Source organism: Syngnathoides biaculeatus, chromosome 4 (genome assembly GCF_019802595.1).
Source record: "Syngnathoides biaculeatus isolate LvHL_M chromosome 4, ASM1980259v1, whole genome shotgun sequence".
In the NCBI taxonomy this organism is placed as follows: Eukaryota; Metazoa; Chordata; class Actinopteri; order Syngnathiformes; family Syngnathidae; genus Syngnathoides; species Syngnathoides biaculeatus.
The window spans coordinates 8,175,726-8,194,417 of record NC_084643.1 but is presented as its reverse complement, the minus strand read 5'-3'; the positions used below and the strand labels follow the sequence as shown (position 1 = coordinate 8,194,417).

General features: G+C 43.0%; 1 protein-coding gene across 8 annotated transcripts in view; it reads right to left on the bottom strand.

Moving 5' to 3' along the window:
- Positions 1–18,692, bottom strand: part of grid2 (glutamate receptor, ionotropic, delta 2) — a 491,233-nt gene that overhangs the window by 13,788 nt on the left and 458,753 nt on the right. For all 8 annotated transcript variants that reach the window (XR_009794537.1, XR_009794538.1, XR_009794536.1 and 5 more), the window contains one exon: positions 1,148–1,385. Coding sequence is in view for 5 of the 8 variants with exons in the window: in XM_061816592.1 (XP_061672576.1) it covers positions 1,148–1,385 (238 nt within the window). In the remaining 3 variants the exon portion in view is untranslated. The remainder of the gene's footprint in view (positions 1–1,147; positions 1,386–18,692) is intronic.

The following is an 18,692-nucleotide window of genomic DNA, read 5'->3' as shown; positions in this document are numbered from 1 at the left end:
CTTACCGCACTCACCATTGCTCTGTATTGTTGACCCCAAGTGGTTGAAGTCGTCCTACAAGAGTTCCTATCTCTTCTCCCTGGAGCTTCACTCTTCCCCCTCCACCCCTCTCATTCATGCACATATATTCTGTTTTACTTTGGCTAATCTTCCTTCCTCTTCTTTCCAGTGCGTGCCTCCATCTTTCTCATTGTTCCTCCGCCTGCTCCCTGCCTTTGCTGCATATCACAATATCATCTGCGAAGATCACGGTCTAAGGGGATTCCAGTCTAACCTCATCTGTCAGCCTATCCATTTCGACCGCAAACAAGAAGGGGCTCAGAGTGGATCCCTGATGCAGTCCCACCATCACCTTAAATTCAAAATGTACATTCCTTAAAAACACACCTACGGCACATCTCACCGCTGTTCTGCTGTCCTCATACATTCCTGTTTGACAATTAGGACATAAAACAAATTTTCACACAATTAGAACAGGCAACATTGATGCTCAACCGTCATAGAGTTGACTTTGGAGGTTCCACTGTATGTGCACATGACGGCAAAAATAAACATCGCGGGGTTCTCTTCACACGGTCACCCAGTTTGCATTAGAGAAGACAATGCATTGATCTTCTGATGGCTGCGACCGCACCGTTGATGATTTTTACCATTAATGACATTTCAGAATGCGTAAACCTAATTAAACTGCTCGTATACACCCTAATGGAGGGTGAAAGCAGGAAAAAAAGAATACGATGTTACGGATTGTAAATGCAGGACTATGCACAAAGATCAATTGTGCTTACTTTACAGGAGATTTGAAACAGTGTCTTCCAGATTCTTTTTGACAGAAATGCTTTGTAACAAATGTATTCCTCTTATGAAGAACAACGTAGGTTGAGTGCAAAAAAAGTGTGCCATGAGAGGGAGAAGATGAATGTGCCCATTTTGTGTAATGGACTGCATGGTTCCAGGGCTTGATACCCACTGACTATTTATTCTTCTATCTTTAGGTTTGACGTATCACTCTTTGGTACAATTGCTCTCTTTTCTCACGCCGAGTCCTTATTCTTAAATTGATTCTCTACCGTTGACTGCACTGTGGATTGCCTGGAATCTTTTTCCGGGCTCTACCGCCCACCCTGTCACCGAGCCCTCCGCTTACCTCCTTGGAGGGGACCCTGGATCCCTTCCTCCGTGACCACCAGCTTTCCACCATGGCTATGAGGCAGGAGAGCACCACGCCGGCCGCCAGGACGCAGAAGACGCCGGCGAAGCTGTGGATGTCCAGAGCGTTGCTGTGACGCGATTGCATCGAGCTGTAGAGTTCACAGGGGCTGTCCTTCGGCCACCACTTGAGCTTGAGAATATCCATGTCGCCATTCTGCTGGAGTTCCAAGATTCTGCGAGTGGAGATAAAGTGCAAGGTTTCAATACATTCATTCGAGGTTTAAATGTCATCGCAATGTTGTCAATAAATGATGCCACGTTTTATCACTTCTGATCTTTCACATCAAAAAAAATGTTTTTCAGGTAAGTTGATTCAGCCGGCCTTTGCTTAGCTATACCTATACTGTTTAAGCAATACATATTGGGTTTTACAATAATACTTAGCTGTAATTTTTAATTTCATACATGCCTGTGGAAGAAAAGCAAAGCGTGAGGAGTCTTACGCCGAAATGCATGTTAATGAATGGAGCGACCACGAGTTAATAGCCTCTCGTTTAATTCTATCCTGTTTTATAGCTACAGCGGCTAGATAATTTTTTTTTCTTGACATTCACACCATGTTTGTTTGTGATTGAACAAAAATAATATAAACAATAATACATTTCATTTGACATGGAGCTTCAAAACATCGTTATCCAATATGAACATTTTAGGTCTAAACATTTCTTTTTTTGCAAATCGGAAGCTGTGTGGGGGGAATTTGTGACTGTAATCAGTTTGCGGTTCTTTAGTTCAGACGGTGCGTGGCGCCCTGAACAGAGCGTTTGTGACGACAGGTGTAAAAACAGTTGAGTATTTCAAAGACCGTTTAAAAAAAAAAAGAGATTTATGCGCTGTATGGAGTGCTAATGGTTTTCATCATGAAACTTTTTGTAGAGCACAGCAAGAGCAAAAATGTGGTTTGAAGTGATCGAACTGGAGGTGTCGTAAGAAGAGAACGTTTTTCTGAGATACAGAAAATAAAATGACGGCTCAACTGATTTTGGGGAGGTTATCAACTGCATGAACATTTTATTTGATTTAACTCAGGCCACGTGTACGGGACGGCACATCCGAAAAATTACCCCGGGAGAGGCCAGTACCAAAGGGCGCCGTGCGCTGAAATGACCCAGACGCAGTAAGAAAGGAACTTTGTCCGACTTGCGATATTGCATGACTCTTTCTTGTGACTATTGAAAAAGTCAGCCCTTGGACCACTCAGAAGCTCCAATGCAGGTTACCCCTTTTATGATATAGTTTCTATATTTAAAGTGAGCGAGTCACACCTATTTTTGCACCTGCAAACCATTAAATCTGCATCATAAAGACTTCAAATAAAAATAACTGTTAAAGATTTTATCCTGGTGATAGTTTGGCATCTGGATCATCCATCTATCCATTTTCTGAGCCGCTTATCCTCACAAGGGTCACGGGAGTGCCGTAGCCTCTCCCAGCTATCATCGGGCAGGAGGCGGGGTACACCCTGAACTGGTTGCCAGCCAATCGCAGGGCACATGAAGACAGACAAATCGGAGCCACAATCACAGCTAGGGGCAGTTTATATCAAATTTTTCTAAATATAACGGATGGGAAATCTTGTTTCCAGATTTAATGTTATAAAGCATTGCAGAGGGAAATAAGGTTGATTTCTTTTCTGGAGATAAGGGGGAAAAAAGTTTTTCCTATGATATAATGAGAAATGAGCTAAAAGCTATTATTGAAATGAAGAATACAGAACATGCTTAAATCCTTGATGGACAACTGTCATTTTCATTCTTATAAAGTTCAAAGCAAATGTGAAAAGTAAAAAAAAAAAACCACCTTATTGACAAGACTGCAGAGGTTTCTGTAACTGCTGTAGAGCCTCAGTTCCTTTTGAGGGCAGTGTTGTCCCGTCCAACCCTTCTCCTGAGCCCAGAACACCATATTGGGTTGTCAAACTCATTGTGGCTAACATTAATATGTCTTGCAGCATAGCAAGACTACGCCGTCACAATGTCATTATGCAGCCCAGCCTTAGTCCGGCGATTGATGGCTTCAGAGAGAATACAGCTCAGAGGTTGATGGGGTCCCTCTGTTAGCCTTCAGCTGACGATATTAGTGGGTCATTCTTTCTGGGGTTCTAGGAGATGCGCAAGTGCGCAGACACATGCTTTAGAAAGCTCCGTTTGCTCTCAGTTGGGTGTTTAGAAAAAGGTGATGTCGAGTGGAGGCGAGGAGAGCGGGGAAAAGAAAGAAGGGCAAACTGGGAATGCAAAGACAGTGCTCAAGATCAGACGAGAACAAAAAAAAAAAAAAAAACGAGTTTCAGGCAAAATAACTCCCATGAACACTCGTGAATAAAGTCAAAGATGGGTTAGGGGGACAATCAAGGAGTCAACAATCCCCACAAAAGTACGTACAATGTGACAGATGCCGCAGATTATGCGCAGAATTTCCTCTAGGACTGAAAACCCTTGTGCAATTCCAGCAATGGGCTGCTAACATCAATCACAGTGCACGTCCCTCATCTTTGGAAGGAACACACAAGATGGCCAGGCATCAAGAGATGCAAATGAGCGGCGCAGAAGGTTTACATAATTAATTTCCCCCACAATAACCGGAGGAACAAGGCCTGTTTATTTCATTGTAAATCTGCTAATCAGGTTTAGCATTACAACCGTGTCACCGTCGTTCAGGGATCTTCCCTTATTACTTCCGCGGCCGACGTGGGTCAGGGCTCAGACTAATTTCAAATGCATTCTGGGATTATGAAATGATAGGATAACTCCTTTGACCCAACCAGCTTTGGCATATTAAACAGTGATCCAATGTGATTGGACCTCAGCTTCCTGAAGTCACAAATCATTCCAATTGATAGAGGAAGTCTTCAACTTTGATTTCGGGTAATCCTGGAAGGTTTCACCAAGGTCAGCTAAAAAATTGTAAAGAACCTGATTTGAAATTGTTTATAGACGGGTTAATAGTGAGATTAGTAAAGAATCCCCCCCCCCCCCACATAAATCAAAACAGTAGCTAAAGGAAAAGACAAACAAATGTATTTAGACTTTTGTCTCGATGTGCCCTGCGATTGGCTGGCAACCAGATCAGGGTGCACCCCGCCTCCTGCCCGTTGACAGCTGGAATAGGCTCCAGCACTCTCCGCGACCCTCGTGAGGATAAGCAGCTAAGAAAATGGATGGATACATCTAGACTTTCCGGCAAACTTTTTCACTCGAAAATCGTCTCCTCTCTGAGACTCAAAGTTGGTCATGAATTGCCTTAGCCGAGACATCATGATATTTAGTGTACAAAATACAGAAATATTTCAACATTTTAAATCCAAACTCACTAATACTCCTGGAATCTAAAACACGTTTCAAGCCTTCGATGTCACGCCTTCATGCACTCCAGGAAGGATTTTTCCAGGAGCATTCGCGGGTTGGTCGTCACGCCCATTTAAGCCTAACCCACAAATATTAAAGAGGTCCTCTTGAGCCCCCCTGAGCTCGGGAAAGAGAAAAATTAATTTATATATACAGCCCATGCTGCTCCAGTACGGCAATGTTCATTTCAGCCAGGAACTGTCCAATGCTCAGGACATTGTTGAGTCGGCGTGTTGTCATGGTGAAGCAACCAATTTTCTTGCCATAATTCCCACCGCTTCTTGCGCACCGAACAAAGAAAACGCTGCAGGATCACTTGCCAGACGTGTTGGTTGATTGTCTAGCCCACAAAAAAGATAAAGAAAAAAAGTAAAAGAAAATTCAGAGTTTGGGTTTGAAATATATCTTTTGTGACACCAGCTGTCGAACCTTTCTGACATAATTCATGTTATCCATAAACAGTACAAAAGGTCAACAATTTGCAACATTCAAAAGACGTATACACGCTCCCTCTTCACTTGATAGATGCTGTTGTTTACACGTAGTTAACTGCTTCGCTCATTTGAATTGAGTTACTGACTCCATTTTTAGGCAAAACTGCAGCACTGAAGCAGGTAAATAGTCTCAGATCCAAACGTAGAGTGAATGACTGAACTTCGACAGTCTTCGGTTCACAACGGAGTTCCGTTCCAGCGGCGGCGACGCAACGCAACGCAAATGTGTACGCAAGTCAGAATGTGCTGCAATCTATAACTAAACTATGGTCTAATAATTGAAGGCATAATTTCAGGACCACTTCAGATGGGAAAATACTACTGGACCAAGAATAGAAACAAATAGTATGGCAGTACTGTTGTCTCATACTGTTGCGCAAACTACCGGTAGTTCGATGTTTGCTCGAAACTAAATTCAGTGGCTTATTGATTGATCAATGAAACTACTTTGAGCATTGAAATTCTGACAGCAGTGAAATTTACCACTGGCAAAATTTGGCAAACTCGAAAATATTGGGAAACTAAGAGTGATAGAATTTTTTTCATACAGAGAGAAAATTAACGACTGTGACTGGATTCAATGTCAATATGTGGGGCGTAATGATACTATTACTAGTTAGTGATTTGTGTTACATTTGAGGATGAAAAGCATATACTGTAGTTGATACAGGCCAATATTTTGGTCTTTCCAGCAACCATAAAAAAGGGTAAGAGCCACAACAAAGAATAACTAAAAAGGTTTCTTGATGATCAAACAAATCAGACAGAAAAGGCCCCGATGGTCTTTCATTAAAATCTGATAACTGACACAAGATGCCGTCTGACTTAAGATGCAGTAACCCTGAGGAGCTGAGAGTGCATTTGCAATTCAGGGAGGAGCGCTGGAGCTCTTCCCTTTATTAGGATGTCGTCTGCACGTGGAGCTCATCATCTATCATTTGACACTAATGATCCTATAAGAATTATGCCAAAAGCTGTTTTCCAAAACGTGCGCGTGATGTCAAATGAGAATGTGCTACTTTTAGGTGTGAGACAGCGTTTAACACTGCGAGGACGTCTCACATGTCGGGGTCTGGTTTTCCCCCGGTGAGCTGGAAATGGATGTCCGGGAATAGAGATATAATGTAGAGGACGGCACGGTGAAGCAGCTGGTAAAGCGTTGGCCTCACAGTTCTGAGGACCCGGGGTTAAATCCCAGCCCCGCCTGTGTGGACTTTGCATGTTCTTCCTATGCCTGCGTGGGTTTTCTCCGGGTGGGCACTCCGGTTTCCTCCCACATCCCAAGAACATGCAACATTAATTGGACACTCTAAATTGCCCCTAGGTGTGATTGCGAGTGCGACTGTTTGTCTCTATGTGCCCTGCGATTGGCTGCCAACCAATTCAGGGTGTACCCCGCCTCCTCCCCGGTGACAGCTGGGATAGGCTCCAGCACTCCCCGCGACCCTTGTGAGGATAAGCAGCTATGAAAATGGATGGATGGATGGATGGATGGATGTAGAGGAAGTCCAATTCAAGATGATTTTGACTGATATGCTCAATGTTCATTTGCATATATTGTTACAAGTTTCAAAAAGATTTTTTTAAACACAGATGGGGGGGGCTTGAGGGGTCCTCTGTTTTCAGTGGAATTCCATTTGTACAACAAAGTACAGTATTTTCCGCACGATAAGGCGCATCTTCAATGAATGACCCATTTCTAAAACGTTTTCATATATAAGGCGCACTGCATTATAGGTAAAGGCTGGGGTTACGTTATGCATCCATTAGATGGAGCTGCACCAAAAGCTCAATATTGATCCACATATAAGGCGCACCTGATTATAAGGCGCACCGTCGGCTTTTGAGAAAATTAAAGGCTTTTAGGTGCGCCTTATAGTGCGGAAAGTACGGTAATCTAAATGTGTACAAAATTAGAAACACTCCTTCCATCACCAGCAAATTTAAAACACTCAAATGAAAACTAGTAAGAAAGGAGGTGGCTGTTTTACGCTGTTGCGAAAACTAGTTTTTTTGCGCGTCACTCGTCACCACTGAACCTCATATTGTCAAGATCGTCAGAATCAAAGAGCCCACGTATCCACGACAAACATCAACTTCCATCCTTCATGTGTTGTCGAGATGTCAAAAGCCAGGGGCCCTGCTTTGTTTTAACAAATTTACTGCAAACAATTTTGGACAATGAGTGTACATTTTTAGCACGTGCCATTGAAAGGAAAAAAAAATATACTGGATTGATTTGAGAATGATTGATGAACGCTGGTTAAAAATACGTTGGAGAAATTACCCAACAAACAGATTACATTGTAAACTATCAACCATGACGTTGCGATATTTGCTGACTTTTACTTTCCTAACGGGCGTTATGACTACAATAACAAACATGAAATTTGCAGTCTTTATGAAGCAACTCTGACAAATACACATACACGCTGCTTAAACATTTTAAAGCAACAAAAGTACTGCACAAACAAATAGTCACGGTTGCCAAAAGAGAGATTCGCATTCCTGGCGCTAAAGCTAAGTAAAAGTTATCGATGGGGTGAAAAAAAAAATCTATAATTGAAATGTCATATCGATGGTTGGCATCGGAGAATGAGAGATGCATACCTTTGATGACATCTGAAATAATTGTCTGACATAACGTATAATAGATACGTATTGTCTTTGTTGATTAAAAAGAGACAATCCTTTTTCGACTCACAAAAGCGGTCGCCGTTGTTCTTCATTTATTCGGGGCCTGTGGCTGACAGGCGGGGGGAAGAAAAAGGCTGACAAAAACATGGCTCCAGTCAAAGGTTTCCCGCCGTACACCATCTGTCTCCGTCCCTAATTTGGCTGGTGCACGCTCACTGAAATACGCCTCGGCGCCAAAATACACAATTACATGTAAGTACTTTGTGTCTTGTCAAAGATGACAATAGGAACATGATTTTCCACTGCTTGATGCAGAGGAAACAATTCAGACGACGGCAATGAGCGTTGGTTGTCGCGGGCTGCATTGAGGTTCCGAGTTCCATCAGAGGGTCCTTATGACTGAAACCATAAATATCTTTCATTGTCTCATCATATTTACACATCAAATTTATGATCTAGTTTTGGAATCAGAAATCAAGGGTAATGAGTTTTTCAACTATTGTTGATGTTTGGTCACGGAAAAATGCTTACACTCTCTCAATGTTATCATTTATGATATGACAATTAGTAATTTTTATACAGATTTAATCAAAAATCATGAACGTTGACACATGATTTGCCTTCGCGGGCCACATAAAATATTGTGGCGGGCTGGATCTAGCCCCCGGGCCTTGAGTTTGACACCTGTGGCATAGACTCTATGCCATAGAGAGACCAATAGAATTGTCTGAGTGGAAAATATTTCTTCGATGACCCTAAATATGCTGGAACAGAGTGCCCAGTGATCAGTTCAGCGCGTAGTCTGCCTTTCGCCCCGAAATCAGACGGGTTAGGCTCCGACACCCCCGCGACCCGAACCGGGATAAGCGGTGTTGAAAATGGATGAATGTTAGAACAGGAAAATGCGCGTGATTATTTTCAGTCTTTTTCTATTTCAGTTTTAACACAATGGAACACATTCCAGTGCTATCTACATTCCGTCTGTCGTCTGCTTAAGCATGCGGTTCATCGTCTGAGGTTATTATTCAACAGTATTGGACAGCAGTTGCCGCGTTCGTCAGTTTGTCACCTTCATGTGTTTCCGCCATAAAATTTCTCATCTTTCTTGCCAGATGTGGGAAAAAAAAAAAAAAGACAACCTTTGGTGTTTTCAGGTGTAATTACAATAATATAGGACATTAGCATCCGTTTGGAAATAATAACTTGGGCGGCATGGAAGTAATTTTGTTCGACCCGATGTCTCGCAGCATTTACATTTTGCAATATCATTTTAGTTCCATTACTTTCTCAGCTGGATTACCCCCTCCTGACAGGGTTGTTACCGCACTCAGCAGCACACAACGACTTGGCTTTTTCAGAAATAATGACTTCAATAACATGGAATTGTGACTATTGTGTGCCTTTCTCTTTTTGGATGGGCTTATCCCTTTAGAGGTCATCCTTTTTCCATCGAACACTAACTGCCCTCTTATCTTATGTTACCACATCTTAGCAACCTTTAACTTAAGTTTTTTTTTTTTTTTTTGCTATCTTGCCTGGCAGATCCATTGTCATCACTTCAAATTGTGAATATAGTGTGTACAGTATAGTAGATATTGTACATAAATATGTATCAATGTTATGTTTTAGGGCGGCACGGTGTGGCAATTGGAAAGCATTGGCCTAACAGTTATGAGGACCAGGGTTCAATCCCAGCCCTCCCAGTGTGGAGTTTGCATGATCTCCCCGTGCCTGCGTGGGTTTTCTCCGGGCTCTCTGGTTTAACTCCCACATCCCAAAAACATCCAACATTAATTGTACACTCTAAATTGCCCCTAGGTGGGATTGTGAGTGCGACTGTTTGTCTCCATGCGTCCTGCGATTGGCTGGCAACCAGTTCAGGGTGTACCCCACCTCATGTCCGATGACAGCCGGGAGAGGCTCCAGCACTCCCCGCGACCCTCGTGAGGATAAGCGGCTAAGAAAATGGATGGACGGACGTAGAGGAAGTCCAATTCAAGATGATTTTGACTGAAATGTTCAGTGTTCATTTGCATATATTGTTACAAGTTTTAAAAATATTTTTTTTAAACAAGGACAGGGAGGTGGTGGTGGTGGTGGTGGGGTCCTATTTTCAATGGAATTCCATTCCTACAACAAAGTAACGTAAATGTGGACAAAATCATAAACACTCCACCTATCAGCAACAAATTTTGAAAAAAAAAAAATGATAGCAGGGACGAGCTCCAGCACTGCCGCCCCCCATGTGTGGATAAGCGGCTCAGAAAATGGATGGATGATTATAGCAAATGTCAGATGACCTGTGCGTGTATTGTCATGCTTACAATAATCAGTAGTTGTCTATACAATACGTGACTACGCGTGTGCGTGTGTTTGTGTGAACTACACTATCACCTTCCTTTAAGATCGTTGACTTTGACTGGGGAAATCTTTAATGACGAACACTCCCAGCGGATGTTAAAGCAAACGAGGAGAAAGTTGACCGAGTGGCGGCGGGGGCAAATGTTGCCGATACGTGTGCGTGAGAACGTGCGTGTGCAGCGTTCACTTTCTGCAGTGGCGGACTGGCTGTTACCATGGCAACTCGAGGGCAGCAGCCTTGATGGTGGGGCGATCACACATTATTAGTTGATTTGAGCGGGTGGGCGGGTGAATTTTGGATCGAGACGCGAGGGTGGTACGTTTTGAGATAAGGAGGCGATGGTCAACTCGCGTGTCACGGGGTGACGCTGTTTTTGGGAGAGTATCGCCCCCCCCCCCACTGTCATCATCACGGCTTGGGGTTGAGGGTATATTTAGATTGCTATGTCGGGGAAATTAGCAAAGGAAACATGACTTTGTGTTAGCCTGTGATATTACAAAAAAAAAAAAGGTCTTGATGAAAGATGAATAGAACCAGACCCAAAAAAGGAAGGCTAAGAACTGAGAACCTTCATGTTCAAATGTGGTCTCAAGATCAATGTTTTATGTTTGAATATTGCCACTATCTATTCATAACAGCCCCTAATGTTATCACTCATATCCCTACTGGAGTGAGATGGATGCAAAAAGATGTCAAGCTGTGCTCAGCGCCACAGCTGGGGAGAACGGAGGAGGGTCTTTGGAACTTAACTGGATGGTGGGAACTCACTCTGTCATCTCTGTACCTGGCAAACTGATCTTTCAGTCACTGGTATTGATCAACTCAGCCAGACGGCCCCTTCGAGACTGATAATGGTCGTTTCGTGCTATCATAGCACAAGAAAAGAAGTTGCACTTCCATTTCGACAGCCAATTTCAGTGGAAATATTTCCAGGCATATATAGAGCTCGTGCACGTGACGTCACTATTTTCACGGTGCCATATTGCTGCTCGACAGTGTGGGGGACATTGAACTGGAGCAGAATATTCTCAATGCTCGAGACTTGTTGTGCTGTTGGTTGTTATAAAAGACGAGACAGATATTCAAAGAGATCATTCCATGGAACACCAGCTGAAAAGATGAGAAAAGATCGATGGATTTCACCAATTAAACGTGATGGACTGTGTAGCGATCACTTCATTTCAGGTAGGAATTATTCTTCTCAATCTCAAATCCCCAAGAAGTATTTATAATGTCAAGTTGGCTCATTTGAGAACAATGTGTTAAAAAAAAAAAACCCGACATGGAGTCGTCTCCAACGTACACAGAAGCGTGTTGCGGCCACACGTTAAATTTCGGTCCTCTCCCCGACAGATATATATATATATATTTTTTTGTTTTTTGATATGCATTGTTCTCAAATGAGTCCAATGTGTTTTTAAAAACAGAAAGTAAACCTTCTGTCGTGGAGAGCTTTATGTACCTTAACTTGTGGCCGCAACACGCTTCTGTGTATGGGGGCGGAAGCCTATCCTAGTGGTTTATTTTCTTTTTTTCGAATCATAGTTAATGAATGCGAGTTTGTGTCAAACCAGGGGTCATTTATTTAAATATTGGTATTCGTACCGAAAAGTAGCTGAAAAGATTGATGGATTCCGGCAAAGGTTAACGTGTCACTGAACACACTTATGTGTTCACAAGCCATCAAGCCATTACTATGTGGGATTTATTCCCGATTGAGAACAGATCCAGCAACAAAGTATTCGTATGTGTCCAGACTTTTCTACGCTTTCAAAGTTTTCTGTGTGAATCTCGACGACTTACTCACCAGATCCATGTGTAGATCCAGTTGTCCAAGACAAGCGGAAGCGAATTAACAATCCAATTTCTTATTGGCGAAAACATCGACTTCGGCATTAAATACAGGTCCTCTAGGCCGAGTTAATCTAATTTTTCCACGTATCGGACAAGACTCTGGGCGTCGTGTTACAAGACATATTTCTGTGTTGTCTCCAACCGATTTAGCATTGAACAAAGCTTTGCCAGACCGGCAATTTAATGAAGTAAACAAAAGTCACGTGATTTTATGACGTAGGTGCACGAGCTCTATAAGCCAGAACTTTGTGATTTGTGCAAATAAAAATACAATGAGTGGTAACTCAGAAATTGAGCGCAAGCTGTTCTATGACACTGGTTAACTTACATGTTGTGGTCATTTCTAAACAACGTTTCTTGTAAGACATAATGTTGAGAAAACTCTCAAGCTGAAATCAAACCTCCATTAACTATACAAGCGACCAATCAAGTAATATTCTAACATCTCCAATTGTCATGCATAGCTTACAGAAAGTAAGAAAATGAACGTATGTGAGAATTTTTTTGTTCCATTGCATTAATTTATTTGTTAAAGACCAACCATATGTCATATTGGGTTGCAATCACGTGATAATTGCCGCGATTTCTACAGACGAGCTAGGCTTTGCAGATGACATCACCATGGCAACGTCCACAGACTCATGTGTAAGCGGCGAGCGGCGGATGTTTTCTGCCTACTTTAATTCACTTGATGATGTCGCCATAACTACATGTAGACAAAATCAAACTCTGTGAAGATATCGATCTGTATTCTCTCCACAACGACGTACTTTCAAAGGATGTGAAAGGCTTCCCTGAAGTAGAATATCCAGACACTTGAAATACATGTTTACCACTTACAAAATGATCAGAAGAGACTTTCAAATAACCATTTGCCTTGTGTACTCGAGTTTCGTTCAGTTTTCCACCTCGTTATATTTCGTTGCTGTTTTTTGGATAACTCCATTGTATCTTTCTCCTTCATGCAATCTAATCTTTGGAACACGGAAAAATGGCTTCCCAATGTCTTTGTTTCCGGGATTTCCACATCCATGGACGAAACAAAAATCTGGCACGATGACGACGGACAGCTGACTGCTTGTCTGCAACAATGGCGGTCATGTACCCGGATGAACAAGCGTGACGTCACGTGCAAGCCAGCCATAGCCAGACACGAACCCTGAGAAACATTTCTTTGTGCTTAAACATGCAGTTTTAGTGGATCTTGTATATTCCCCCCCCCCCCACATGAGTAAAGAAGAATATGCAAACCTTGTGAGGATAAGCGACTTGGAAAATGGATGCATGTCTTGGTAGTCTAACCTACTAGCATCAGCTGTGATAATTTAACATGTAGGTAAGTTTGATGACCGTGCGTAAGGTGGCAGAGTTGAGAAACAGACAACTGCTTCTACGAGAGCCTCAAAGTGTCGCCGTGATGCCGCCGTACGACTATATAAAATATTCCTGGGGCAGCTACATTCCTTTTTTTCTCGATGACTTTTTCTTCGCGCATCTCCTGGGCGGCGAAACGCAATTCTCGGTCGGAGGCAGCGGAAGTGCGAAGTCGCCGTGAGGTGAGAGGTGGAGTGATTGGAGTGACTCATCGTACGCGATGGAAAATTGAGGGGGAAAATGAGAGCGAGTTCGGTCGAGATGGAGAACTGACAACAAACTCGGGCGGCGAGGAGGGTGGAGGGGGCGGCACACACGAAAAGACAATAGGAAGACAGGAACGAACTGAAGAGGCGTGCGGAATACGATGAGCTGAGAAGATGAGCAAAGGCAATGGAGGCTAAAATGAGTTTGTTTGCACTCAGATGAACTTGTGACTGTCAGCTCCCAAAACGAGAAGAACACCGGCCTGACAGCTCACTTACTGGCCTAAAAACGCTGACATAATCAGCGGCCTCTCGTGCGGCTCGCTGCCGCTTGCTGCGCTGTCGCGGCCGCCGGCTCGGACTCATCCGGCGTCACGTTTTTCTCCGTGTAAAAATCTCACACCACCGTCGGAAGAGAATGTCAGATTTGTTTGGCGGTGGTCTCTGGAGACAGATGGGAATGGAACCGGTGTTTTAAAGGGAAACTGCACTGCTGGTTCAGTTCTCCACATGGGTGAACGATAATCATACGCCAATGGAAAAAGTTCGTATCTGAATTTGTGACTCACAGTTGGATATACAGTCCGATTTAGGTTTGTGTGGTTGTTTTTTGAGCACTTACGGCAATTTGCCAGGGCCTTTTTTGACGATGCAATTTGCGTCTCTGTTCTCAACTGAGTAGCTGGAATAATCCCATACTGAATAGAACAGAGCGGCACGGTGGGTCAGCAGGTAAAGCGTTGGCCTCACAGTTCTGAGGACCCGGATTCAATCCCGGCCCCGCACGTGTGGAGTTTTCATGTTCTCCCCGTGCCTGCGTGGGTTTTCTCCGGACACTCCGGTTTCCTCCCACATCCCAAAAACATGCAACATTAATTGGACACTCTAAATTGCCCCGAGGTGTGATTGTGAGTGTGGCTGTTTGTCTCCATGTGCCCTACGATTGGCTGGCAACCAGTTCAGGGTGTACCCCGCCTCCTGCCAGCTGGGATCGGCTCCAGCACTCCCCGTGACCCTCGTGAGGATAAGTGGTTAAAAAAATGGATGAATAAAATAGAGCTTCAGCACTCCCCGCGACCCTCATGAGGATAAGCGGCTAAGAAAATGGATGGATGAATGAATGCCATTGTCACGGGAACAATGAATTATGCAAAGATCGGAATAGCTACATTTCACTCTTCATGACACTGTGGTGTATAGAGGTCATAGTTTTTTTGTTTTGAGAAACAAAAATGGTTTCTTCCACTTTCTGCTCTGTGGAAATGTCCAATTTGTGACCATATCAATAATGATCATCAGATTGCTCTTTTTTTTGTTTTTGGATGTGGAGACAGGATTTCGGCTGCTCTTCAATCCAGGGTTGGATCTGTCCAAGTGGGAAACTTGAACAATTCTTAACAATTTACCTCATCACCTTCTGCAGAAAGGTTTTTCAACGTAAATATAATGTATAAACAATACATACAATCTATAAATGCTTGCTTGATTGATTTTTGTGTGTTTATTAAAGTTGAAGAATTTCAAAGTATCCCTTGCATCCTTTGACTTTTCTCTTCGGGGCCCTCTGCGGTAAAAGTTTGGACACCCTTGTCTTTGAGTGTTACATTTTTCAGTTTCAATTCTGCATTGTTTCAGGCTGAGTGAATGATATCATAGGGAAGCCGGCCCTTGCTCACAGAGGATTCTCCTTTGAAAGAAATTAACCATTAAGTTATGATCATAGTCTCTACTGTTCTGTGACCTGCATTAATAAGAGGGTAAGTCAATATCAGACATCCCCGACGGGGTTGTTTGATGGACTGTTTGCTCTCTCGATCGCATCGCGCTCCTGCTCTTGAATGCGTGGACCTTTGAAAAAGGCTAGCTAACTGTCGCTTCTACGCACTGAAAATCGGGAGCTTTGTTCTCCAAAACGAATGAAAGGGAGAGGGAGAAAGGACTTCCACCCTCCGGCTCACCAACCGAGCCATGCCCAACTCCCCTACAAAGCTGCAGATAATCATTGATAGCATGTTCGCCAATGAATTCCAATACAGGCTGGAGGGAGGCATAAGGAGCGTTTCCCTCTTTGCAGACTGATTACAACACTGTTGGTCACATTTCCATTGCAATTAGAAACTGTTTTACAACACAGCAATAAAAGAACAAAACACAAACCAACACCTGAAACATTTAGGCGGACTTGCCGCAAATGCCGTCTTGAACGAGGATGTGTGAAACTAACGGCGTCTACAATAACAAGATTATTATGAGCTGAAAATTGCTTGTGCGTGTCCCACTTCAGGTTAAGAAGCTCAAAATGTCATCAAAGAATCATTGACATCCATGCATCCATCCATTTTATGTGCTGCTTATCCTCACAGGGGTCACGGGGAGTGCTGGAGCCTATCCCAGCTATCTACAGGCAGGAGGCGGGCCATACCCTGAACTGGTCACCAGCCAATCGCAGGGCACATGGAGACAAACAGCCGCACTCACAATCACACCTAAGGGCAATTTAAAGTGTCCAACTCATGTTGCATGTTTTTGGGATGTGGGAGGAAAGCGGAGTGCCCACCCGGAGAAAACCCAGGCAGGCACAGGGAGAACATGCAAACTCCAAGCAGGCGGGTCCGGGATTGAACCCGGGACCTCAGAACTGTGAGGCCAACGCTTTCCAACTGAGCCACCGTGGCGCCCGCATCATTGAGATTTCACATCAAAATCATCACAATTCAGAAGTTAATTAGCCGTTTTTGACTGGGATGCACCAATCAGACATGAGTTGATAAAAATGTGCCGCTTTTGTCTAGCACCGGTGTTCTGTTCACTATCTGTGATGGCTGGCACGCCCTTGATGAACATCAAATAATCAGGTTGTACCTGTCACCGTCTCCAGAGTCTTTGCTCGTCTTCAAATTTAAAACAATGCGAATTTTTTTTTTTGTCATTTCCCTACTCAAAAAACGTCATGGTTTATTAATCCACAATAACAGTGTTCACCCTTCGCCAGCACTATTTTGAGTGTCTCCGCTTCTTTTCAAAACTGCAAAATATACACCAACTGTGCTGTCGATCAAAACGCAATGTCCAATATCTAAATACCGTAATTCCCGGCCTACAGAGCGCACCTGGTTATAAGCCTCACCCAGTGGATTTGTAAAGGAAATACCATTTGGTACGTACGTAGGCCGTAGCCGTGCAAAAGCCACAAGTGCCCACATTGAAAACCAAATTGAAACACGAGATATTTACAAAGAAAGACGGTACACAGAGAGTTTAACGCTAACGCTAGCGCAGCGCTAACAGGGCCGGACCGGGAAAAAGTCACTTCCTCGGCACATATATTCCACCGGTCTCACTCTTTACCTTATCCGCTCGAGTGCCCCCGAGCGGTCGTTAAAAAAAAAAAAAAAAAAAGCACAAATTAGCCACATCACCAAATAAACTGCAGGGTTGAAAAGCGTGTGAAAAAAGTTGCGGCTTATAGGCCGGAAATTACAGTAAATGCCAACAGGTTTCGTTTATATCGTCTATTTTTTTTTTTTAAATCTCGTTAAAATGAAGTTTTGATATCCATCTTCCAGGTATTCCTTAAAAAAAACATTTGTGACATGAGGCTATTTGCATGTGTATTTATTTTTTCATTACTTTCAATAAAATGCAATTTTTGTATAACTCCAAGTGGGGGTCTAAAATGACCCCAAGCAGTTCCTTTGAAGTCTCCCATGAACCTTGAATTCAAGGCAACTGTGACCGTCCCACTTACACATCGGATGTCGTCTCTCACATCTGATGCAACTTTGACAGTCAGTCGTGTCCCACTTACACATCTGATGTCAGCATGCTCACCACCCGGGAGGTCATTTTTACACAGCAACATACATGTAATAATTATCTCCATTTATGAACTAATTTTTTTCACTGACAGATAATGTGTGACTAAATCAAGTCTTGGATTTAGGCTTTTAACACAGAATTGCATTAGCTCACAGTACTGTATTGTTGGCTAACAAACAATTTTTAACTGACCTAATTTATCATCATTTCCGGCCTACAAGCCGCAACTTTTTTCACACCCTTTCAACCCTGCGGTTTATGCGGTGATGCGGCTAATTTGTGCATTTTTTCTAACGGCCGCAAGGTGGCACTCGAGCAGAAAAGGTAAGAATGAGACCCGTGGAATAGATGTGCCGAGGAAGTGACTTTTACCGGCCCTGTTACCGCTGCGCTAGTGTTAGTGCTGTGCTTGTGTGTTACTGCCGTGTCTCAGTGATATTTACCAGGAAGTTTTATTTTAACCGGCCCTGTTAGAATTAGTTCTCGCTATAGCGCGGTGCTAGCATTAGCAAGGTCCAGCGTTAGCGCTAGCATTCAACTCTTTCTGTGTACTGTCTTTCTTTGTAAATATCTCGTGTTTCAATGCGGTTTTTAATGTGGGCACTTGCAGCGTGTGTATGTGCCAAATGCTATTTCCTTTACAAATGTACTCAGTGAGGCTTGTTACGGTACTCAAAAATTTGCTAACGTCATATTAGTTAGACTTTGATTAATAGTTTTTGGTGCATTTTATATATTGTCCTTTCTATATACAGTGGTAGCTTCACTTACAAAATTCATTCATTCCGGAAGTGGTTTTGTAATGTGACTTTTTCACAAGTAGAGGCGCTCTTTACATGGATGAATGGATGAATATGTACTAAATATATTTGTTCCGACAAATAGTTTTCATGCAGTAAAATGAGTCAAATGCTGTGCTCAACAATAGTGACACCGGACTGAATAATTGTGTTAATTCGTGTCGCGCAGTAGCAGGTCACTGTGTACTCATCAAAAGTGGCAAGATTAATTAGCAGCAGGCACACAATTATTAAAAGGGACTCATACTATTAAATCCTTCTTCTCTGTTTTTGTATAAAAGCTGGTAGATTCAGTACTTCATCTTTTGATCATTGCTTCTCCTTGGTGCCAACTTCTACCTCTGTCTCTCTCGTGACCATTCGCGGTCATGCAAATCCATTTTTTAAGGTGCAGAAAACATGCTGACCTCGGCGTTACGCAAGCCACACTGTGTTCTGAGTAAGTGCTTAAAATGATTATGAACAAAGAGAATTGTAGCTGACCCGGACAGATAAGATAAGAGTGAAGATGATCAAATATTAATCAACAGCACAGTAAGTGCAAGAAGCTATTATTAACTTCCACTGAAAGTTGAAAGACGGACAGCCTC